Source organism: Gorilla gorilla, chromosome 10 (genome assembly GCF_029281585.2).
Source record: "Gorilla gorilla gorilla isolate KB3781 chromosome 10, NHGRI_mGorGor1-v2.1_pri, whole genome shotgun sequence".
NCBI classification, from domain to species: Eukaryota; Metazoa; Chordata; class Mammalia; order Primates; family Hominidae; genus Gorilla; species Gorilla gorilla.
The window spans coordinates 95,452,269-95,477,602 of NC_073234.2; the positions used below are offsets into that span (position 1 = coordinate 95,452,269).

Genomic DNA, 25,334 nt, shown 5'->3' on the forward strand with positions numbered 1-25,334 from the left:
TGTCTGTGAATAAAAAAAGTCTGAAAATTTTATGTTGGAGAGAGATATCAATTAAAAAACCAGAGTTCAACCTGCAACTAAATCTACAAATCAGGACAGATAATTGATATTATTTTGTTGTCAAACACCTACATTAGGGAGACTAGAGTTAGAAGACTGGGGGACAAACAAGGAGAGCCTTTTAACGTTCCCTACCTGCAATATTAGCTTATGATGTTTTTGATTATCTTTATTAAGTGGAAAAAAACGATTTCCCCTTAATCCATAATTTAAACATTACTTCTCAAAAGTGATAAAAATAGCATGTAGGTATTAGTCAAAGATTTGTTTTTTCAAGATTTGGCTGAAAACCAAACTAAAACTTCCTTGTGCTCCAATAAACCCAGTGTTTTTCATAGGTTGCTATTTCTAATCCCTGTTGCCATGGTTATGGACTTTACATCAGCAAAAAGGGGATGAGGTACTGAGTGATTTATACCCACTGTTTGATATTTTAAGTGCTTCACCACTGCTCTTTTCCTTTTCTGTAGAAAGTATATAAGGATGTTTTTCTGGTAGGGCTTTCAGACCTTCAGATAAAGGAGCTCTCGAAATACAACCCATAAGGAATAAAGCCATAGCCAGTGCTTCCCTGGTAAGTTTTGGGGGATGGAAGTGGCAGCAGTCATAAGAAAGCAAATCGAGAAGTAAGGGCAGTTGGCTGTTCTACTGAAAATGGTTTAATGGAAATGAGAGGTGATGAAGCATTTACAATATAACCTGCAATACAAGGTTGGCATAGAAAACATTTAAAAATTATAATTAAAATTAAACAGCTCAAGAATGACCTGTATTTTCTCCCTGTAGCATAATGCTCCCTTTGATAAATCTAAGAACCCCTGGATGTTCACTCAGTTGGAAAAATCAGTGGTTTAGTTCCAATCACTTTGCAGAGAGGAAACTGGTGATTTGGATGGTTCCACTCCTGGGCCCGTGTTCTGTGGCTATTATTACTGTTGCTTCACATTAATGGAAATAATTCATTAATTGAAAGTCAGCTCTAAAAGGATCATTTACACACATGGCTCCTGCCCATTTTCTGTTACTCTTGGGCTAAGTTCTCCTGCTTCCTCATGGTCTGGAAGGCAGAAATCCCTTCCATCCATAATTGGCAGGTTTTATAGGTTGAAACCTATGGTTTCAGACAATGGAAATTTGCTCAAGAACTCAGGACTTTCAGTTGCCCAACTAGTGGCAAGTATTGTTACTTTAAAGTGTAGTTTATTCCAATTCTACTCTTTTAGTTATTTTAAAATATACAGTAAATTATTGTTAACTATGGTTGCCCTATTAAGCCACCGAACACTAGACCTTACTTCTCCTAACAACAACAACAAAAATATGATAAATGCTTGAAGTGGTGGATACTCCAACTACTTCAATTTGATCATTATACATTATATCTTTTTATCTAAATATCATATGTACCCCATAAATATGTATAACTATTATGTATCCATAATAATCAAAAATTAAAAAATTTTTAAAAATGTAGTTTATACAAAGCTTATTAATAGTGGAGGCTCATATAAACCCATATAATTGATTTCAACTTTATAAAACACATTGTTTTTCAAACCGCTAGAAAGTATTACATGAATTCACTCTGTTAATCTGTGTTTAGGTGTTACGAGAAATTGGCCACAAGGTCAGTACTTTATAGAAGTTAACCTCTTTTCTTTTTCTTTCAAGCTGGTATTGGGGGTGGGAGACATTATTACAACTCCAGAATGTTTATGCAAAGGAAGAATGATTCAGACTGGCTGTAGACGTTGTGCTAAGATTTATTCATCTTAATGAATAAATCCTTTCCTACTTTTGTTTTTCCAGTTCCTCAACTTTCACTTTTTTTTCCCATGTGTTTCCCATTTCAAATGGAGAAAATGCTAGTACATTTTAACAAAATTCTTTGCAGTTGTCAAGGCTTAGTATATTAAGGAATTTATTCTATTTTTTAAAAGCCTGTATTCTTATAGCACTGGGTTCATAGTACTGATCAAGCATTTAAATAAGAACTTGAAAATTTTGTAATTCCAGCATTGCTGGTGAATAAACATGCAATGAAAGGTAAAATGAAAAGCCTCAATTTAAAAAAGTGAGCTTCTGTTGCTGTGATTCAAATGTTTGCTTTAAAAGCACTTAAGATGTTCCTGCAGAATCTCTTGCTTTTTCTCTTTAACAAATCCTGCTTGCTCCTCCTATGTGAAAGGTTGATGTTTCCACAAGAGTTCAAATAAAATGGTGTGGTACAAGTTAGTACAGGCCTCATGGCTCTAAGTTCTTTTTGTGGTGGTAAGTGGGTAGAATATGTATCCAGTTTTTTAGCACAAATAATTTTAAATGCTCTTAATATTTGAGTGTAAGAATTAAGGTAGTCACACACACTTCCTCATTCTCCTGAACATCCTCCTTTCCGGCTTTATGGCTCTTGGATAGGTGCCAAAAATGGAAGGCTGAGTGGAGACTGTTTTATCTCTTTTCAGCCTATGTTCTATCACAACTGCATTATAATTCAATTAATGTAAAATAAGACAAATAATTATATGATAGCCTTGTTATAACATATTCATCATGTAGAGCGATAGCATAATAGGGAACAGTTTTTAAATATAGTGCCTAGTCCAGTATCTATGTTATATCATATAATCATCACAGTAAGTGTAAAAGCAGTTTTTTTAAAAAAAATCCTCATTTAATAGATGAAGAAACTAAGTCTCACACTGCTAAAGCAACTTTTCCAAGGGCACAGAACTAATTATAAGAGAAACTTGAGATTGGGATCTGTTTACTTGAGCCCACACCATACCTGTAAAGGGGGGAAATTGCTGTAGGTGAAGTGTTGTGGTATTGATGTCCTCATTGTAATTAAACAGAAAATACTTTGGGAAGAGCTCCAATATTAATCTGTTCCATTTCACATTTTTTATTCTGGAGAAAGAGTGTTTGGTCTCCAAGGATCAATTGAATCAAGAAATGTTCTTAATTCTGAAATGTAACCTTATGTTCTCTTATGCAACAATTTTTCCAATCCAGGCTTCTATTAATTCCAGACCTATGAATCCACTAGTTGATAAATCCACTCAAACTCAATACAAGTAGGATGCAGAATGCAGTGGTTGAGGGACTGTGCACTTACTAACTGTGTGACTGAGCAACTTACTTAACTCCCTGGGACTCTGTTTCCTCCTAAGTAAACTAAGGAATGTATAGAATCTATCTCACAGACTTGCTATGATCTATCAATCAGCTTATTTATCTATCTATCTTACTTACCATTGATATATCCATTGCACCTAGAACAGTGCCAGGAACAGAGCCATTGCTGTATATTATCATCAATTAAATGTCTTTGTGGCTTTTCCCTCAATGGTAGACCTTTTCATGTGTTCCTTGTATGAACTGCACTAGCATGCAATTGCCTAGTAGTCCAAGCCAGGGGACTGGGCATCAGCTTTTATTCCTTTTCCTCCTTCACCCCTATGTCCACTTGATTACCAAGTCCCGTTGATTTTAGCTTTAAGTATTTCTTGAACCGGCTACTTCTCTACATCTCCACTGTCACCCCTCTAGTTGTAGATACAATCTCTTTATCTTGATTACTTAAACAGCCTTCCTGATGGTCTCTTCCCTTCAATTTTCCCCCACTCCCAATTGTATCTATCCCCCTTACTGTAGTCAGGGTGTTTAAAAAATATGTCAGACTGTGTTCTTCCTTAGCTTTTAAGGTTTCCTGTTATTTCTTAAGGTATATTCTAAAACTTTAATAAAGTCCTACTGATGGATGGACTAGTTTCCCAGAGTTGTCTCTTACCAACTCTTTACTTTCGGAGCTCTAGTCATAAGGCTCTTCTTTTTTTTTCTTCTTTGTTTCAAGTTTTAATCAAAGCTTGTATATAAGATTACTTTATTCCTGCATCTTCTCAATTGTTTCTTCCTTGTATTTGCCCTTTTCCTTTCCTACTTGGCGAGATCTGGCTTTCTGTTCAAGGATCTTTTTGTGGTCTTTGTCCAGTTTTAGCCTAGTGATAACCACCTTGCAGGGGTGAATGCCTACGTGGACAGTTGTGCCATTAGCCTTTTCCCGCTTCACCCATTCTATGTAGATAACATATTTCTTCCTGTAAACCTGGACCACTTTGCCAATTTGCTGACCTTCATAGTGTCCTCGTACAACCTGAACTTCATCGTCCTTTCGGATGGGCATGGATCGCTCGTTGTACTTCTGTCTCAGCTCTTTGGAAAGAGGGGAAGACATAATCTTCCTTCGAATGTGGGAAGGTGCGTTGAAATGCCTTTTGCGATTCTTGCTTCAGTTGGAAGTCACAAAGGGATTAAACTTCATTTTGGCCGCTCCCGCTTCGGTGATCGATCTTCTTTTCTTTTCTTGCAGGCTTCACATTCCTTTTGACTGTGGCATCTTCTCACTTGCTGTCCCTATGCCAGAATGTTGTCCCTTCTCTTCCCATAGTTAATTCTTATGAATTCTTCAACAGTCAGCTCAAATATCACTTTCTTGACCCCATGGCTAAATTGGATCTGTTATATATTCAAATCACTCTACTTTTCTTTCATAGCACTCATTTAAAATGTAATTGAATAATTAGTTATGTTGTGTGTTAGAATGCAGGCTCCATAAAAGCTGTCCTGTCACTGCTGTATACGTACCACCTAGCAGAGTGCCTTGCACATAGTTGGCATTCAATATTTATTGCATGACTTTCTCCATTTAGGAACATAGTAATAGCTGAATAATATGGAAATACTGCTAGTATTATTCTAAAAATACCTATACCTTTGCAAACATTCACACAACTATTTGAAAAAGAAAAATGGGCCTGTAATGATGTGATTGTTTTTAAGATAATATATTCTAGACACCTGATAACTGATAACTTTTGCCTTGTTTCTGAAGATTCATCAGTACTTTTTAAAATGTGATTGATCTTTTGTGGCCAGGGGTCAAAATATAATTTATTTCCTACAGAAAATAACTTGATCTTTTCCATGTTGACTTAATCCCAATACCTACAGAAGTTGGTCTGCAAAGATCAGAATTCCCAATATTCATTTCTATTTTAACCTGAAGATGATTAATGAAGCATGAAGGTGTTAAGCCATGTGCTAGATGCTGTAAGGGATTCAGTGATGTATGAGGCAAGGAAGCTACTCTGAAAGCAGCTTACAAGCTAGTACAGGAGATAGGAGTACTTTGGGATTTGAATACCCAAAATGCAGTAGACTTGTGATGGGGCCAGGATCCAGTGAGAAACATCCCAATCTCACATCTCTCCCATATCCAGATTGCTGGGGAAATTGAATGCTTAGAAAAGCCACATACCTCAAGCTTTTCCATTTCTCAACCCTTATTGCTCATTAGAATCACTGGGGGAGCTTTAAAAAATGGATACTTAGGCCCTGCCTCAGACCAATTAAATTGCCAAGAGAGGCGTGTTCTCTCCTGTGTATGGTAGCAAGCACTTACCTAACTTGGGGAAGGACCAAACTCACTTAGCTAGCTAGTGCCAAGGATACACTTAATAATTGAGTGGATACAGTGCCTTAGTTCTTCATTGTCTTCCTTATTTTCTCAAGAAGGCATACGTTGGAGGGGTGAGAGCATGTCAGGGGGGTGAGAGCAGTGTTGTAGGGGTGGGAGAGAGCTGCCTAGTTGGGCACAGTTTAAGTGCAAGGCATTATTGTAGGTATCTATAGATTGTCACACAAAAGATTTAGTAGGGATTGTGTATCATCAATCTTTTAAAGAAATCTGGTAAATTCATAATTTTTATTATGAACCAAAACATACTCGAAAATAAAAACTGGCCTGGCACGGTGGCTCATGCCTGTAATCACAGCACTTTGGAAGGCTGAGACGGGCGGATCACCTGAGTTTGGGAGTTCGACACCTGCCTGACCAACATGAAGAAACCCTGTCTCTACTAAAAATTCAACAGATTAGCCAGACGTGGTGGTGCATGCCTGTAATCCCAGCTACTTGGGAGGCTGAGGCAGGAGAATCGCTTGAACCAGGGAGGTGGGGGTTGCGGTGAGCCGAGATTGCACCATTGCACTCTGCACTCCAGCCTGGGCAACAAGAGCAAAACTCCATCTCAAAAAACAAACAAACAAACAAACAAACAAAAAACTGAAATTAAGAAAGTATGCTGAGAAAAGAAACATGACTAAATTAGCAATTTCCTATCTTTGGGTAAAATTCATTTAAAACTATTCTAAGAACATAAACAGTAGCAGTAAGTGTGAGTTTAAAACATAGGTGGAGAAAAAGTCACATCAAAATAAATTCAGTCATCACTCAATTATAAAATGGTACGGGTAGAAGGGAACCTATGGTTCATTCTTTATTTTAAAATTAAGGCCCAACGAAGTTAGTGCCTGCCTAAGGTCACACAGCTAGCTATTTTGAGAAAGTTTCTCATATCCTAGCTACATTTCTGAAATAAAAGGAAATAGTGATATCAATTTAGAAGATGTTATTTCAGGATAACCTGCAGATTTTTATCGTTGTACCATATATTATTATTGTTCTTGGGCAGTATCTAAATTGTTCTAGTTAAGACCCTTTTCACCTGAAGAGTGAAAATTATTGATGCTTTTAGCCCAGTCTATATAAATGTTTAAATATATATCAAGAATTATAAGTATCATGAACCTTAATGTTAATACAATAACATTTTTCCTCTCTGCTTCCCAACTCTTGCCTTTCCCCATCATACTCCCCTTTACCCATTCAGACTTTTTGATTTTGGATAAGAAGTGGTAAATTGGTATCCCTGGCATGACTACATTTAAATAACTATATCTGAAGATTGTTTTATGGAAAAGTTTACAAAGCACTGGAACTTTGCTGTCAATACCTGACAGTGTACCCCCTGGAAATCATCAAAGGCTTCATTCCAAAAGATACTGGGAAAAAACATCAACCATTTGCGGATAAAAACGTTTCCATAAAAACATGAGCAAACTATTTTTTGGATCTGTTCAGATTTAATTGTGAGACCAAATGTCATATGACATCACTAAAAACAAAAAGGAATAATTCCAAGATCTACAAGGATGAGTGGGCACAAATCACAACTGCTGCAGTATATCCACTAAAACATTTGTTGACTCCAAAGCCATTGTGCCCCATTTGGATATTATACTCAGATGTTACCATTCGGTATTTGTGCGTGGACACATTTATGCATGAAATGATGAAGGAAGATGCTTCAGCTCTTAGCAGATTTATCTTCTCATGAAATCATTTTTTCCTGCCTTCATTTGGGAGAGGGTGGCTTTCACACTACCAGAAACTACCTCATGCTGTTGCTGTTATATTTCAGTCTTCACAGACTATGTCCAGGGTCCCAAGTCACTAGACTGGTAATCTGTTTTAGGGTTATTTCTCAATGGTTTGACAATCACCTGTGTATTTGTTTTATCTCTCCAGAGATTGAATGTCCACTTTTCTTCTTTCCTGTTCCTCTTTTTTTCTTGATATATTTTTTGGTAATTCCTTTTCTGTTCTTCTCCATATGTTTCCTAAACTGATTATTAGATTTTCAGGCAACTGGCACATATTATAACAGGAGTTGAAGACTTTTGCAGCCATCTCATGAAACATACGCACACACATACACAAGTGTGTGCACATGCACACAATCCTATATCCTTTGCCTTACTAGTACTCGTAATGTATGATTCTCTGGATTGCATTATTCCATCTTTTATAACTGCTTCAGCTATATTTAATTAATCATACTGTATAGAAAGCAATGCAACAGTGGCCATTAAATTCTTTTATTTGTTATGCCTATCCTACTTAGTTTTATCAGTTCAGCAGTGAAATGCATGACAATATTTATTAGTACTATGTTTTTTTCTTTTTTTTAAAAATTAGTATTATGTTTTTGAAGCATTTTTTTTACTTTGGTTAATTTGCTAAAAATTTTAATGAATTACCAATTTGACAAATTTACGAAGAGTTTACATGTACCAAAAATGTGTGTCTTCTAACAATTTATAAATTTTATAGTAATTTATATTGAATAGAATGATTTATCATCTGCCTGATATTGACTGGGCTTGCTCAGGCATCTGGGATCAGCTGGAAGATTAGTTGTAAACTGACTGGCCTAGAATGGCTATATTAGTTTCCTATTTCTGCTGTAACAAATTATCTCACACTTAATGAAATGTTATTCAAAGAGTTAAAAGCAACAAGCCTTTTGGAACTTAAATTTACAAGCAAAAAGCAACCCCATGAAAAGGTGGGCAAAGGACATAACAGACATTTTTCAAAAGAAGGCATACATGTGGCTAACAAGCATATGAAAAAATGCTCAACATGACTAATCATTAGAGAAATGCAAATCAAAACCACAATGGGATACCATCTCACATCAGTCAGAATTTTTGGCTATTATTAAAGTGAAAAAATTAAAGTGAAAAAGTGAAAAAATGACAGATGATGGTGAGGTTGCGGAGAAGAGGAAATGCTTATACACTGCTGGTGGGGATGTAAATTAGTTTAGCCATTGTAGAAAGCAGTGTGGTGGTTTCTCAAAGAACTTGAAACAGAATTACCATTCGACCTAGCAAGCCCCTTATTGGGTGTATACCCAAAAGAATATGAATCATTCTACCATAAAGACACATGTACACATATGTTCATTGCAGCGCTGTTTACAAAAACAAAGACATGGAATCAACCTAAAGGCCCATCAGTGGTAGACTAGATAAAGAAAATATGATACATATACACCATGGAATACTACATAGCCTTAAAAAGGAAGATCATGCCCTTTGCATCAACATGATGGAGCTGGAGGCCATTATCCCAAGTAAACTAATGCAGGAACAGAAAACCAAATACCACATGTTCTCATTTATAAATGGGAACTAAGTAACAAGAATACATGGACACGAAGAGGGAAATAACAGACACTGGGGCCTATTTGAGAGTGGAGGGTGGGAGGAGGGAGAGGATCAAAAAACTATCTATTGGGTACTATGTTTATTACCCAGGTGATGAAATGATCTGTACACCAAACCCCATGACACGCAGTTTACCTATATAACAAACCTGCACATGTACCCCAAAACTAAAATAAAAGTTAAAAAGAAATAAGCCTTTTGTAAGTTGCTAATATCAGGAAGTTGGAAAATAGATTTATTTTTACATTTAGTCATTAATCTAATTGATTTTCTGTGAACTGGCTTTAGAACATTGGATTTTTGTCATATTGACTTGCTTCCTTTTCAAATGGATTATGTCATTTGAATTTTGCAGTAATTCTGATTAATTATTCTGCAATAATTCTGAATAATTGTTCTTTCTGTAGTGGTAAGTTGGTGGAATACATTTCTAGTTTTTTTATTTTTAAACACAAACGATGCTAAGCACTTGAATCATATCAAGAGGCATTTGTCCCAAATTGGTGACGTGAAATTTGATTAGTTGGCTAAAGTGACATTTGCTAGGTATTTTCATTGTTACTTTTTTTTCTCTTTGCAATTTATGGCAATCTATGTGGGAGATACTTTGAGAATGTGTCAGTATTCTGTATCTTAAATTTTCACCCAATGCTTTTAGCATCCATTGATGACTTTTGCTTGAATCAATTATTAAATTGGTGGTTTTCTAATTCTAACATTTGTTAGCTGACAATCTTCTATAAAGACGTTCTCCCCCACCTCCTTTCTTTAGTAACACTCTGGACACATGTATTTAAAAAAATATATGTATGTGTGTATATATATATATGTGTATATATATATGTGTATATATATATATATACACACACACATATATAATTTATGGTTATCATTATTCTTTGCTCAAATTATTCCAGATTTGGCTTTAAGACAGCTCTTATATCTTTCTGACTCGTCTCCAGTCTTTAACCTCTTTTCTCTTTTATGACACATGGAAGAAATATGCTCTAGGTTCATCTTGTGCTTCTTATGCCCCAGCTTTAGAATCATTAATTTCTTTAAGAAGACTGAGTATGGAATGATATTTAGAAACAAAAATCTAAAACTAAATGTTTTCATTGCTATGAAGCTATTGTTACTTCCAGGCCCTTGCCAAGGTCAGAGCTCAAAATGTATCAAAATAAAATATGAGTTTGTATTGACATGAATTCTATTTTAAATCAAACAACACAGGGTTCTTTCTCTATTTGTTATTTGTATCTTCTTTTTCATTCGGGGAGAAATGTGGTTTCCCAAACATTAATATCTTTACTCATTTACTTTATCATGCCATTTGAAACTCATAGTATCTTGTTTTACTTTGTCTCTGAGTTATGTTGTATCTATGCATTGCCAGAAATTTTCTCTGCCATTGTTGTTGATCCATGTGATTTGTTTGAAGGATATTTATACGGGTTTGGATGAAAGAGGATTTCATTATTTAGAGGGGACACAGAACACTTTAACACTAGCTTTCAAAGCTTTTAGAGCTCAAAGGGATCCATGTCTCTTCAATTTATTTCATTATTGGCCAGAGTAACAGCTGATTGGCCACATCCAATATCAAAGGATGAGAGAAGTGCAAATGTACCACATGCCTAGAAGGATAACTGGAATAGCACTGATGACTGATGACCACACATTAGTCTTTATTCTTTTTTTTCTTTTAGATATGAAAGTGAATATGTATTTAGAATAAGACAAGAAATTACAACAAAATATAAAATTTTTTTAAAGCTGACAATTATCACAAACATCACAAAATCTAGTAAATTCCCTCACACACTCCTATAATACTTAAATTTTTTTACTATACCTTAAGTTCTGGGATACATGTGCAGAACATGCAGGTTTGTTACATAGGTATACATGTGCAATGGTAGTTTGCTGCACCCATCAACCTGTCATCTACAGTCTCACTCTGTGCCCAGGCTGGAGTGCAGTGGCACCATCTTGGCTCACTGCAAGCTTCACCTCCCGGGTTCACGCCATTCTCCTGCCACAGCATCCCGAGTAGCTGGGACTACAAGCGCCCGCCACCACGCCCGGCTAATTTTTTGTATTTTTAGTCGAGACGGGGTTTCACCGTGTTAGCCAGGATGGTCTCGATCTCCTGACCTCAGGATCCGCCTGCCTTGGCCTCCCAAAGTCCTGGGATTACGGGTGTCAGCCACTGCATCCAGCCTACATTAGGTGTTTCTCCTAATGCTATCCCTCCCGTTGCTCCCCATCATCTGAAAGGCCCCGGTGTGTGATGTTCTCCTCCCTGTGCCCATGTGTTCTCGTTTTCGACACCCACTTATGAGTGAGAACATGCGGTTTTTGGTTTTCTGTTCCTGTGTTAGTTTGCTGAGAATGATGGTTTCCAGCTTCATCCATGTCCCTGCAAAAGACATGAATTCATTCTTTTTTATGGCTGCATAGTATTCCATGGTGTATTTGTGCCACATTTTCTTTATCCAGTCTATCATTGATGGACATTTGGGTTAGTTCCAAGTCTTTGCTATTGTGAATAGTGCTGTGATAAACATACGTGTGCATGTGTCTTTATAGTAGAATGATTTATAATCCTTTGGGTATATCCCCAGTAATGGGATTGCTGGGTCAAATGGTATTTCTAGTTCTAGATCTTTGAGGAATCGCCACACTGTCTTCCACAATGGTTGAACTAATTTACACTCCCACCAACAGTGTAAGAGTGTTCCTATTTCTCCACATCCTCTCCAGCATCTGTTTCCAGGCTTTTTAATGATTGCCATTCTAACTGGTGTGAAATGATATCTCATTGTGGTTTTAATTTACATTTCTCTAATGACCAGTGATGATGAGCTTTTTTTCATACGTTTGTTGGCTGCATGGCTGCATAAATGTGTTCTTTTGAGAAGTGTCTCTTCATATCCTTTGCCCACTTTTTGATGGGGTTATTTTTCTTGTAAATTTGTTTAAGTTCCTTGTGGATTCTGGATATTAGACTTTTGTCAGATGGATAGATTGCAAAAATTTTCTCCCATTCTGTAGGTTGCCTGTTCACTCCAATGATAGTTTCTTTTGCAGAAGCTCTCTAGTTTAATTAGATCCCATTTGTCAATCTTGGCTTTTGTTGCCATTGCTTTTGGTGTTTTAGTCATGAGGTCTTTGCCCATGCCTGTATCCTGAATGGTATTGCTTAGGTTTTCTTCTAAAGTTTTTATGGTTTTAGGTCTTACATTTAAATCTTTTTTCTGGCTTGAGTTGATTTTTGTATAAGGTGTAAGGAAGGGGTCCAGTTTCAGTTTTCTGCATATGGCTAGCTAGTTTTCCCAACACCATTTATTAAATAGAGAATCCTTTCCTCATTGCTTGTTTTTGTCAGGTTTGTCAAAGATCAGATGGATGTAGATGTGTGGTGTTATTTCTGAGGCCTCTGTTCTGTTCCATTGGTCTATATATCTGTTTTGGTATCAGTACTATGCTGTTTTGGTTACTGCAGCCTTGTAGTGTAGTTTGAAGTCAGGTAGCGTGATGTCTCCAGCTTTGTTCTTTTTGCTTAGGATTGTCTTGGCTATACAGGCTGTTTTTTGGTTCCATATGAAATTTAAGTAGTTACTTCTAATTCTGTGAAGATAGTCAATGGTAGCTTGATGGGGATAACATTGAATCTATAAATTACTCTGGGCAGTATGGCCATTTTCACTATATTGATTCTTTCTAACCATGAGCATGGAATGTTTTTCCATTTGTTTGTGTCCTCTCTTATTTCCTTGAGCAGTGGTTTGTAGTTCTCCTTGAAGAGGTCCTTCACATCCCTTGTAAGTTGTATTCCTAGTTATTTTATTCTCTATGTAGCAATTGTGAATGGGAGTTTGCTCATTATTTGGCTCTCTGTTTGTCTATAATTGGTGTATAGGAATGCTTGTGATTTTTGCACACTGATTTTGTATCCCGAGACTTTACTAAAGTTCCTTATCAGTTTAAGGAGTTTTGGGGCTGAGACTATGGGATTTTCTAAATATACAATCATGTCACCTAAAACAGAGGTAATTTGATGTCATCTCTTCCTATTTGAATACCTTTTATTTTCTGTTGCCTGATTGCCCTAGCCAGAACTTCCAGTACTATGTGAAATAGAAGTGGTGAGAGAGGGCATTCTTGTCTTGTGCCAGTTTTCAAACAGAATGCTTCCAGCTTTTGCCCATTCGGTATGGTATTGGCTGTGGGTTTGTCATAAAGAGTTTTTATTATGTTCAGATATCTTCCATCAATAGCTAGTTTATTGAGTGTTTTTAGCATGAAGGGGTGTTGAATTTTATTGAAGGCCTTTTCTGCATCTATCGAGATAATCATGTGGTTTTTATCATTGTTTCTGTTTATGTGATGGATTACGTTTATTGATTTGTGTATGTTGAACCAGCCTTGTATCCCAGGGGTGAAGCCAACTTGATTGTGGTGGATAAGCTTTTTGATGTGTTGCTGGATTCAATTTGCCAGTATTTTATTGAGGATTTTTGCACTGATGTTCATCAGAGATATTTGCCTGAAATGTTCTTTTTTTTGTTGTTGTTGTGTCTCTGCCAGGCTTTGGTATCAGGATGATGCTGGCCTCATAACATGAGTTATGGAGGATTCCCTCTTTTTCTGTTGTTTGGAATAGTTTCAGAAGGAATGGTACCAGCTCCTCTTTGGACCTCTGGTGGAATTCAGCTGTGAATCTGTCTGGTCCTGGACTTTTTTTGGTTGGTAGGCTATTAATTACTGTCTCAATTTCAGAACTTGTTATTGGTCTATTCAGGGATTTGACTTCTTCCTGGTTTAGTCTTGGGAAGGTGTATGTGTCAGGAATTTATCCACTTCTTGTAGATTTTCCAGTTTATTTGTGTAGAGGTGTCTATAGTATTCCCTGATGGTAGTTTGTATTTCTATGGGATCAGTGGTGATCTCCCCTTTATCATTTTTTATTGTATCTATTTGATTCTTCTTTCTTTCTTTATTAGTCTGGCTAGTGGTCTATGTATTTTGTTAATCTTTTCAAAAAACCATCTCTGGGATTCGATTGATTTTTTTGAAGGGTTTTCATGTCTCTATCTCCTTCAGTTCTGCTCTGATTTTAGTTATTTCTTGTCTTCTTCTAGCTTTTGAATTTGTTTGCTCTTGCTTCTTTAGTTCTTTTAATTGTGATGTTAGGGTGTCGATTTTAGATCTTTGCTGCTTTCTCCTGTGGGCATTTAGTGCTATAAATTTCCCTCTAAACACTGCTTTAGCTGTGTTCCAGAGATTCTGGTACGTTGTGTCTTTTTTCTCATTGGTTTCAAGTAACTTATTTATTTCTGCCTTAATTTCATTATTTACCCAGTAGTCATTCAGGAACAGGTTGTTCAGTTTCCATGTAGTTGTGTGGTTTTGACTGAGTTTCTTCATCCTGAGTTCTAATTTGATTGCACTGTGGTCTGAGAGACTGTTATGATTTCATAGATGTCTATTAGGTTGCTTTGTCCAGAGCTGAGTTCAAGTCCTGAATATCCTTGTTAATTTTTTGTCTCACTGATCTAATATTGACAGTGTGGGAGTACTATTATTGTGTGGGAGTCTAAGTCTCTTTGTAGGTCTCTAAGAACTTGCTTTATGAATCTGGTGCTCCTGTATTGGGTGCATATATATATTTAGGATAGTTAGCTCTTCTTGTTGCATTGATTCCTTTACCACAATGTGATGCCCTTTGCCTTTTTTCATCTTTTTTGGTTTAAAGTCTGTTTTATGAGACTAGGATTGCAACACCTGCCTTTTTTTTCTTTCACTTTCTTGGTAAATCTTCCTCCATCTGTTTATTTTGAGCCTATGTGTGTCTTTGCATGTGAGATGGTTCTCCTGAATACAGCACACCGATGGGTCTTGACTCTTTATCCAATTTGCCAGTCTGTGTCTTTTAATTGGGGAATTTACCCATTTACCTTTAATTTTAATATTGTTATGTGTGAATTTGATCCTGTGATTATGATGTTAGCTGGTTATTGTGCCCGTTAGTTGATGTAGTTTCTTCATAGTGTCAATGGCCTTTACATTTTGATTTGTTTTTGCAGTGGCTGGTACCAGTTTTTCCTTTCCATATTTAGTGCTTCCTTCAGGAGCTCTTGTTAGGCAGGTCTGGTGGTGACAAAATCCCTCAGCATTTGCTTGTCTGTAAAGGATTTTATTTCTCCTTCTCTTATGAAGCTTAGTTTGGCTGGATATGAAATTCTGGGTTGAAAATTCTTTCTTTAAGAATGTTGCATATTAGCCCCTACACTTTTCTGGCTTGTAGGGCTTCTGCCAAGAGATCTGCGTTAGTCTGATGGGCTTCCCTTTGTGGGTAACCTGACCTTTCTCTCTGGCTGCCCTTAACGTTTTTTTCCACCATTTCAACCTTGGTGAATCTGACAATTATGTGTCCTGGGGTTGCTCTTCTCGAGGAGTGTCTTTGTGGTGTTCTCTGTATTTCCTGAATTTGAGTGTTGGCTCAATACCTGAATTTGGTATTGCTAGGTTGGGGAAGTTCTCCTGGATAATATCCTGAAGTTTGTTTTTTCAACTTGGTTCCATTCTCCCCATCACGTTCATGTATACCAATCAAATGTAGGTTTGGTCTTTTCACGTAGTCCCATATTTGTTGGAGGCTTTGTTTGTTCCTTTTCATTCTTTTTTCTCTAATCTTGTCTTTACACTTTATTTCATTAAGTTGATCTTTGATCTCTTATATCCTTTCTTCTGCTTGATCAATTCAGCTATTGATACTTGTGTATACTTCATGAAGTTCTTGTGCTGTGTTTTTCAGCTCCATCAGGTCATTTATGTTCTTCTCTAAAGTTAGTAATTCCTCTAACCTTTTATCAAGGTTCTTAGCTTCCTTGCACTGGGTTAGAACATGCTCTTTTAGCTCAGAGAAGTTTATGACCCACCTTCTGAAGGCTACTTCTGTCAATTCGTCAAACTCATTCTCTGTCCAGTTTTGTTCCCTTGATGGTGAGGAGTTGTGATCCTTTGGAGAAGAGGCATTCTGGTTTTTGTAATTTTCGCCTTTTTGCCCTGCTTTCTCCTCATCTTCGTGGATTTATCTACCTTTGGTCTTCGCTCTTGGTGAACTTTGGATGGAGTTTTTGTGTGGTCTTCCTTTTTGTTGATGTTGATGCTATTGCTTTTTCTTTGTAATTTTTCCTTCTAACAGTCAGGTCCCTCTTCTGCAGGTCTGCTGGAGTTTGCTGGAGGTCCACACCAGACACTGTTTGCCTGGGTATCACCAGCTGAGGCTGCAGAACAGCAAAGATTGCTCTCTCCTCTTTCCTCTGCTTCTTCTGGAGCAGAGGAAGTGTCTGGGAAGTGTCTCCCCGTCAGTAGGCATGGGGGTCAGGGACCCACTTAAGGAGGCAGTCTGTCCCTTAGCAGAGCTCAAGCACTGTGCTGGGAAATCCATTGCTCTCTCCAGAGCCAGGAGTCAAGAACATTTAAGTCTGCTGAAGCTGTTCCCACAGCCGCTGCTTCCCCCCAGGTGCTCTGTCCCAGGGAGATGGGAGTTTTATGTATAAACCCCTGACTGGGGCTGCTGCCTTTCTTTTTCAGAGATGCCCTTCCCAGAGAAAAGGAATCTAGAGAGGCAATCTATCTACCGGGCCTTTGCTGAGCAGTGGTGGGCCCTGCCCAGTTTGAACTTCCTGGTGGCTTTGTTTACACTGTGAGGGGAAAACTGCCTGCTCAAGCCTCAGTAATGGTGGACACCCCTCCCCCCACCAAGCTTCAGTGTCCCGAGTTGACTTCAGACTGCTGTGCTGGCAGCGAGAATTTCAAGCCAGTGGATCTTAGCTTCCTGGGCTCTGTGGGAGTGGGATTTGATGAGCAAGACCACTTGGTTCCGTGGCTTCCGCCCCCTTTCCAGGGGAGTGAATGGTTCTGTCTTGCTGGCATTCCAGGTGCCACTGGGATGTGAAAAGAAACTCCTGCAGCTAGCTCGGTATCTGCCCAAATGGCCACCCAGTTTTGTGCTTGAAACCCAGGGCCTTGGTGGTGTAGGCACCTGAGGGAATCTCCTGGTCTGTGGGTTACGAAGACTGTGGGAAAGGTGTAGTATCTGGGCTGGATAGCACCGTCCCTCATGGCACAGTCCCTCACAGTTTCCCTTGGATAGGGGAGAGAGTTCCCCAACCCCTTGTACTTCCCAGGTGAGGTCATGCCCCACCCTGCTTCTGCTTGCCCTCCGTGGGCTGCATCCACTGTCTAACAAGTCCCAATGAGATGAACTGGGTACCTCAGTTGGAAATGCAGAAATCACCTGCCTTCTACGTTGGTATCCCTGGGAACTGCATATAGGAGCTGTTCCTATTTAGCCATCTTGCCCCAGTCATTCATTGCATTGATCTTAATGACCAATGATGCTTATACAATTTACAACCAATCTTTGTTGAGGCTTTAATCACTCTCTTAGTCTAGGTCCCCCAGAAAACAAAAAGTGAGGCAAAAGCTTAGATGAAATTTTTTATTAGGGAATGCAATCCCAGGAAAGCTGGTGTGGGTGAAAGGAGAATGAGACGAGGAAGAAAGGAAAGCCAAATGAGGATATATTCTGAGCGAATCTTTTACCACCTGATATCAAATGCAACGGATTACTCACTCTTAATCCTCTCCTTCCAAGAGAACATATTAAACTACCACATCTCTGGATGGCCCATCTTGGGAAAAAGAATTTATCAATGAACTCTCATCTGTCATTGCTCAAATAATTCCATAAAGTGTGTCAGCTTCCCTGAACTTTGGTTTTGTTTTCCTTGTGCTTCTGTACACTGTGAGCAAGTGAGGTGGGGCTCTATGCTCCAGTGGCAACAGGAAAGCCATAGGACAGGAGATGCAAGGTGATCCATTGGCATGAAGTCTGTGCTGTTGGGAAAGCCTACTGGAGCCCATATGGAGTTGGTTATCAAAGTGAAGATTCAACTGTCTCAATTGGATAATGGCTCAAGAGACAAATGGGGCCTGGAGTATCAGGGGTGTCATGTAAGTTATATCTGACATAATCACTTTTACCTTTGAATCTTATTTACCATGTTAACTACCATCTATAAAATAGAGGCGATAAACTATCTCTGGGTGACTGAAAAAATATATATATATAAAATGGAACTCATTGTGTTCTTTAAAACAAGACTTTTTTTTAATTAATGTCATTAATTATTTTTCCATTAATGGCAGTAATTATTCAATTCATTTAAGTTAGAGACCTTGGAGTAAACTTTGACTCCTATTTCTTACTCTGCAATCACAGTCAGAAGCCTAGACATGTAGAACCTAGCTCCACAATGCCCCTTGAATCTTCTAACTCATTTCTTTCCCATTACCATCACGTTAATTCAGGCTTTGAGTACATTTTGCCTGAAATAGCCACCTGATGTTTTCCGTACCTCCTGCCTCTCCTTTCTCTTGCCAGAATAATCTCCTTAAAGCATCTGATCCTATTTTTTCTTCTTCAAAACATCATTCACTTCCAAGAGTCCATTAAATTAAATCCAACCTTCATTATGTAGGACCTAGAAGAATCCTCAAATCAATTAAACCTGCCTTTTCTACCTAGTTCTGTTTTGTTAGCATCCGTATACCTAATTGCAGTCAAACTGGATTTCACAGGTTTCCTTGGATACAAGCTTTGCTTTCTTAACTTTATTTCTTGTTCATATTTTCCTGCAATCTTAAAATGCCCTTCCTGCTACTGCTTTTTTCTTCTTCAAAAGCACATCTTAAAATGCCCTTCCTGCACATGCTTCCTTATCAAAAACACATATTCTCCTTCAAAGCACATCTTTAAAACTATCTCCTTCAGGAAGCCTGGACTGTCCCATCAAGCCTGTTGTCTCATCACTGCCAGTGATGAGTCTCTTGCCTGGGTGTCTTCGCTTCTAATGTAGACTATTTTTTACCTTCCCTTAAAGAGGTGGAGGATCATGCAGCTTCTCTATTCTCAGAACTATAGGAACACCCCAAGTCACTGTCTAGTTTAGGAGATTGGCCCCAGGCAGGGAAGAGGTGAGTTTGGCAGCCTCTGATGAGGGAAATTGGAGGAAATTATGCTGCCAAGATAACCATGTTTTGTGTTCCTAGATTGAGCTCTTTGATCATACAAATCTATGGAAAGGTCTTTCTCAGCTGCCATCGGCTGTGAAGCGTGCCTGAGATAGATGCTGGCTGATTTTGCAATGATGGGTGAACTACAGTATTTGCTGATTTGGATGATCTCACAGCACTAGGAGGGGGATAGAAGGAGTGTAATGTTTTCTTCCCAACCCCGATGGCTTAGGAAGGTGAAGTGGACCCTGACTCTCATGTGCCCAAAGTGTTTACTTGTAAATGAGCTCTAAATTCAATATACTTACAAAATGTAGTAAACAAGAGCTCAATCAGTAAATCTCTACCAGTCATTTGACATAATTATCCTCTAGAGTAATGTGAAATATGGTTTAATTGACACCATTTCAAACAGCATTTGCTTTATTTGGGTGGAGTTTTTTTCCTACTAATAACAGAGTTGGAGAAAAATGACTCTTATTGCATGTAAGCTAACATTTTGTACCAGTGAGAACATATTTTGGTAGGAAAAAGATGAAAGCTAAAAATAGAATACTGGAAAAGTCATTTTATCAAGCATATTCTGACTGAGAGAGGTCCTAAAACTCTTGTTTTAAGAAATGTTTAATCTTAGATCTGTTTTTTTTTTTTTTTTGGTCATAAGAAGGAGAAGAATTGCTCTTTGATATTGATATTGAATATTAAGCAAGGTTTCTGGTTTCAAAGGAAATAGGATTTTATTTATCGAGAAGAGGCCTGCTCATAGAGAGGAAGCTGGCTAATTTTGGCCTATTTCCCTGGAATCACAATTTCCTATCTGATGGGAATTTGAGGAGCATGATTGTTTATATTCTAGAAAAGACAGTGGGAAGAAGAGAGGAAACAGCATCAAGGGGCTGACCTTTTGACCCAGCTGACAGCTACCGAATCCAAGATTTTAGAATTAGAATTGCAGGGCATTGGGAGTGCATCTTCCTAAGACCAGTGAAATATGATTCTGAGTTCTATGAAGAATGCAAGACTCTCTCTTGACTATCTCTTGAACCTGTTCTTTTTATCATTTCTCTTACTTCTTACTCTGTAAGCAGTCAGAAGCAGTCAATAGTTCACAGTCAGAAGGGTAAATGGCACAGCTTGTTAGCTGGTCTCCTTGCCTCTAAATTCAGCCTGGCTTCAGTTCACCCTGCAGTCTGCTGCTAGTGTTATAATTGCAATGGCAGAGATTGTCTATAATAGAGATTGTATATAATATAATCACAATGTCTGCCGTTGTGATTACAACACTAGCAGCAGACCGCAGGGTGCAATAATGTCAACCCTCTGCTTATAAACCTTTGTTGTCTTGCTGTTGTTTATAGGAAAGTGTCTAATGCCCTTAACTTGACCTTTCCCATCAGAGTTAGTGGCCCCTTCCCCCATGTACTCTGTTACTGTATTGTGCTGATTTGTTGACATGGCATTCTCACACTTACCCAGTGAGTTTCATAAAGGCAGAAACTATGTCTTAGTTATCTGTGTGCTTTCATCCTTTAATACAATTTTTTGTATACGGTAGGTATTCATTAAATTCTTCAATTTTAAAATGCTACATAGTAAACCAGATTATGTTCACTCTACTCATATGATATAATTCAATTCAGGGACTATTGAATACCTTTTATGTTTCAAAAACTTTCTTAGATTTGTGATTTTATGGAATTAATAATTTTTTCATCAGTTGTCTTTAAGAGACTGAGGTTGATTTGTGTTTGTTTTCCTTTTAAAATAGTTTCTCTTCTCTTAGATAGCAATAGTTCAATTCTTTTGATCTTATTAAATGAAGCTCTTTAGACTTTTTACCATTTTTTTTTTCTGGAGTAGCAGAGTTTGAATATGCTGGTTGTCTTTGAGCTTGTGTCTTTAGCTTGATTATTTCACCACAACATTTGGCCAATCATAGGATGGGATAGCTGGGGTGATAGATTTCTAATTTTCTTCTTCTTAACATCTTTTTTCAGATAATGCAAAAAGATGTGTGCCAAGTTATATCAAAGCAACTGCAAGATTTACTGACATAATGACAACAAATATCATTTAATTAGAGTTTCTAAGTATGCCAGGCACTATGCTGAATCCTAGCTGGGTTATTTTATTTAATATTCATCACATTCACCTTGTGAATGACAGCATAAAGGATTAAAAAAAAGTTACATACCTGTTGTTATATAATTAGCAAGCAGCAACACATAAAAGATTTAAACTCAACTCTGATTCTTGAGCCCAGATTTTGCCACTACTTCCAGTATTTCCTATACTTGAATAATGTACAAACTTCTTGAAAAAAAAATCCTAAGGATTCTCTCTCATTGGAGGATCTCTCCAAAAATCCAAGTTTGAGAAATACTGATTTAAGAAATTAAAGTTTTAACCTATGGAAATGCCTTTCTTTTTTTTTTTTTTTATTTTTTTTATTTTTTTTTTTTTTATTGATCATTCTTGGGTGTTTCTCGCAGAGGGGGATTTGGTAGGGTTACAGGACAATAGTGGAGGGAAGGTCAGCAGATAAGCAAGTGAACAAAGTTCTCTGGTTTCCCTAGGCAGAGGACCCTGCGGCCTTCCGCAGTGTTTGTGTCCCTGGGTACTTGAGATTAGGGAGTGGTGATGGCTCTTAACGAGCATGCTGCCTTCAAGCATCTGTTTAACAAAGCACATCTTGCACCGCCCTTAATCCATTCAACCCTGAGTGGATACAGCACATGTCTCAGAGAGCACAGGGCTGGGGGCAGGGTCACAGATCAACAGGATCCCAAGGCAGAAGAATTTTTTCTTAGTACAGAACAAAATGAAAAGTCTCCCATGTCTACCTCTTTCTACACAGACACGGCAACCATCCGATTTCTCAATCTTTTCCCCACCTTTCCCCCCTTTCCATTCCACAAAACCGCCATTGTCATCATGACCCGCTCTCAATGAGCTGTTGGGTACACCTCCAAGCCGGGGTGGTGGCCGGGCAGAGGGGCTCCCCACTTCCCAGTAGGGGCGGCCGGGCAGAGGTGCCCCTCACCTCCCGGACGGGGTGGCTGGCCGGGCAGGGGGCTGACCCCCCCCCCACCTCCCTCCTGGTCGGGGCGGCTGGCCGGGCAGAGGGGCTCCTCACTTCCCAGTAGGGGCGGCCGGGCAGAGGCGCCCCTCACCTCCCGGATGGGGCGGCTGGTCAGGCGGGGGGCCGAACCCCCACCTCCCTCCCGGACAGGGCGGCAGGCTGGGCAGTGGGCTGACCCCCCCACCTCCCTCCCGGACGGGGCGGCTGGCCAGGCGGGGGGCTGACCCCCCACCTCCCTCCCGGACAGGGTGGCAGGCTGGGCGGTGGGCTGACCCCCCAACCTCCCTCCCGGACGGGGCGGCTGGCCGGGCTGAGGGGCTCCCCACTTCCCAGTAGGGGCGGCCGGGCAGAGGTGCCCCTCACCTCCCAGACGGGGCGGCTGGCCAGGCGGGGGGTTGACCCCCCCACCTCCCTTCCGGACGGGGTGGCTGGCCAGGCGGGGGGCTGACCCCCCCACCTCCCTCCCGGACAGAGCGGCTGGCCGGGCAGAGGGGCTCCTCACTTCCCAGTAGGGGCGGCCGGGCAGAGGCGCCCCTCACCTCTCGGACCGGGTGGCCGGCCAGGCGGGGGGCCGAACCCCCACCTCCCTCCCGGACAGGGCGGCAGGCTGGGCGGTGGGCTAACCCCCCCACCTCCCTTCCGGACGGGGCGGCTCGCCGGGCGGGGGGCTGGCCCCCCCACCTCCCCCGCGGTCGGGGCGGCTGGCCGGGCGGGGGACTGACCCCCCCCCCCACCTCCCTCCTGGACGGGTTGGCTGGCCGGGCGGGGGGCTGACCCCCCCACCTCCCTCCCGGACAGGGTGGCAGGCTGGGCGGTGGGCTGACCCCCCCACCTCCCTCCCGGACGGGGCGGCTGGCCGGGCTGAGGGGCTCCTCACTTCCCAGTAGGGGCGGCCGGGCAGAGGCGCCCCTCACCTCCCGGACGGGGCGGCTTGCTTGGCGGGGGGCTGACCCCCCCACCTCCCTCCCGGACGGGGCGGCTGGCCGGGCGGGGGGGGGCTCCTCACTTCCCAGTAGGGGCGGCCGGGCAGAGGTGCCCCTCACCTCCCGGACGGGGCGGCTGGCCAGGCGGGGGGTTGACCCCCCCACCTCCCTTCCGGACGGGGTGGCTGGCCGGGCGGGGGGCTGACCCCCCCACCTCCCTCCCGGACAGAGCGGCTGGCCGGGCAGAGGGGCTCCTCACTTCCCAGTAGGGGCGGCCGGGCAGAGGCGCCCCTCACCTCTCGGACCGGGTGGCCGGCCAGGCGGGGGGCCGAACCCCCACCTCCCTCCTGGACAGGGCGGCAGGCTGGGCGGTGGGCTAACCCCCCCACCTCCCTTCCGGACGGGGCGGCTCGCCGGGCGGGGGGCTGGCCCCCCCACCTCCCTCCTGGACGGGTTGGCTGGCCGGGCGGGGGGCTGACCCCCCCACCTCCCTCCCGGACGGAGCGGCTGGCCGGGCAGAGGGGCTCCTCACTTCCCATTAGGGGTGGCCAGGCAGAGGCGCCCCTCACCTCCCGGACAGGGTGGCTGGCCGGGCGGGGGACTGATCCCTCCACCTCCCTCCCGGACGGGGTGGCTGGCCGGGTGGGGGGCTGACCCCCCCACCTCCCTCCCGGACGAGGTGGCTGCCGGGCGGAGACGCTCCTCACTTCCCAGACGGGGTGGCTGCTGGGCGGAGGGGCTCCTCACTTCTCAGACGGGGCGGTTGCCAGGCAGAGGGTCTCCTCACTTCTCAGACGGGGCGGCCGGGCAGAGACGCTCCTCACATCCCGGACTGGGCGGCAGGGCAGAGGTGCTCCCCACATCTCAGACGATGGGCGGCCGGGCAGAGAGGCTCCTCACTTCCCAGATGTGATGGCGGCTGGGAAGAGGCGCTCCTTGTTTCCTAGATGGGATGGCGGCCGGGCAGAGACGCTCCTCACTTTCCAGACTGGGCAGCCAGGCAGAGGGGCTCCTCACATCCCGGACGATGGGCGGCCAGGCGGAGACGCTCCTCACTTCCCAGACGGGGCGGCAGCCGGGCAGAGGCTGCAATCTCGGCACTTTGGGAGGCCAAGGCAGGCGGCTGGGAGGTGGTTGTAGCGGGCCAAGATCACGCCACTGCACTCCAGCCTGGGCACCATTGAGCACTGAGTTAACCAGACTCTGTCTGCAATCCCGGCACCTCGGGAGGCCGAGGCTGGCTGATCACTCGCGGTTAGGAGCTGGAGACCAGCCCAGCCAACACAGCGAAACCCCGTCTCCACCAAAAAAATACGAAAACCAGTCAGGCGGGGCGGTGCGCGCCTGCAATCGCAGGCACTCGGCAGGCTGAGGCAGGAGAATCAGGCAGGGAGGTTGCAGTGAGCTGAGATGGCAGCAGTACCGTCCAGCTTCGGCTCGGCATCAGAGGGAGACCGTGGAAAGAGGGGAGAGGGAGAGGGAGAGGGAGAGGGAGAGGGAGAGGGAGAGGGAGAGCGGAAATGCCTTTCAATATGAATATTGCTACACAAGAGAAGTTTTAGATTTTTAATGCGGTAAGCTGACTTGTTAAAAGATTCCCTCAATATAAAAACACAAACTATACAAATCTCACCTCTTCATGAATTTGTCTGCAGAGTTGGGTTTATAGGCAGTGGCAGAACCCAGGGACTATCTCTACCCCTTTAGTAGACACTAAGGAGCATAGTCCAGATCCTGCCGTCAGAACAAAGACCCTTATTCCCCTGAGGACCAGAAGTGTCCAGTGCTGAGAGTTCACAACTGATTCCTTCCCCAAGAAATTCTTTTGGCTGAGCAAGTTTATAACCCATTCTTGGAGGCAGCATATTTCCTATGACTAGTTATTTAGGGTAGGGTGTGTGGAGGGACAAAGGCCGAGCTCCTTGCTTCAATTCAGCTCAGGTCTGAGGGGATTTTCAAGCTTCAGAGAACTGTGTGAGAAGGGCTGAGGCCTCTGTTACAACTGCCTTGGAGGTCAACCTCTCCCTCTGCCCTGTCCTGCTTTCCTCACTCCTTTACAAGCATTATTGCTGAGAATACTTCATAATAAACCACCTGTTTGTGAATATCTGGCTCAGGAACCAGGAGACTCATGACAATCTCTAAAGCCACCTCAAGGAAACACTAAATAAAAACAGAATGATTTCTGTGTGTATGCAGCTTAAGACAAGACTACAAAGGCTACCTTTCAAGCAGACCATTGCCTCCTCAGCTCCTCCTTC

The 25,334-nt window shown here is 41.8% G+C and overlaps 2 protein-coding genes across 2 annotated transcripts in view; one reads left to right on the forward strand and one right to left on the reverse strand.

Annotated features, from left to right (window-relative positions):
* The first annotated feature begins 547 nt into the window (after positions 1-547).
* OTOGL (otogelin like) overlaps positions 548-25,334 on the forward strand; it is a 273,380-nt gene continuing 248,593 nt past the window's right edge. Inside the window, exon 1 of the mRNA XM_031016545.3 lies at positions 548-634. The gene's annotated coding sequence lies outside the window, so the exon portion shown is untranslated. The remainder of the gene's footprint in view (positions 635-25,334) is intronic.
* On the reverse strand, positions 3,887-4,404 carry LOC101138287 (large ribosomal subunit protein uL24-like). Its single transcript, XM_055356991.1, has one exon. It carries the CDS (start codon positions 4,292-4,294, stop codon positions 3,944-3,946), a length of 351 nt encoding a protein of 116 aa, XP_055212966.1. The 5' UTR covers positions 4,295-4,404; the 3' UTR covers positions 3,887-3,943.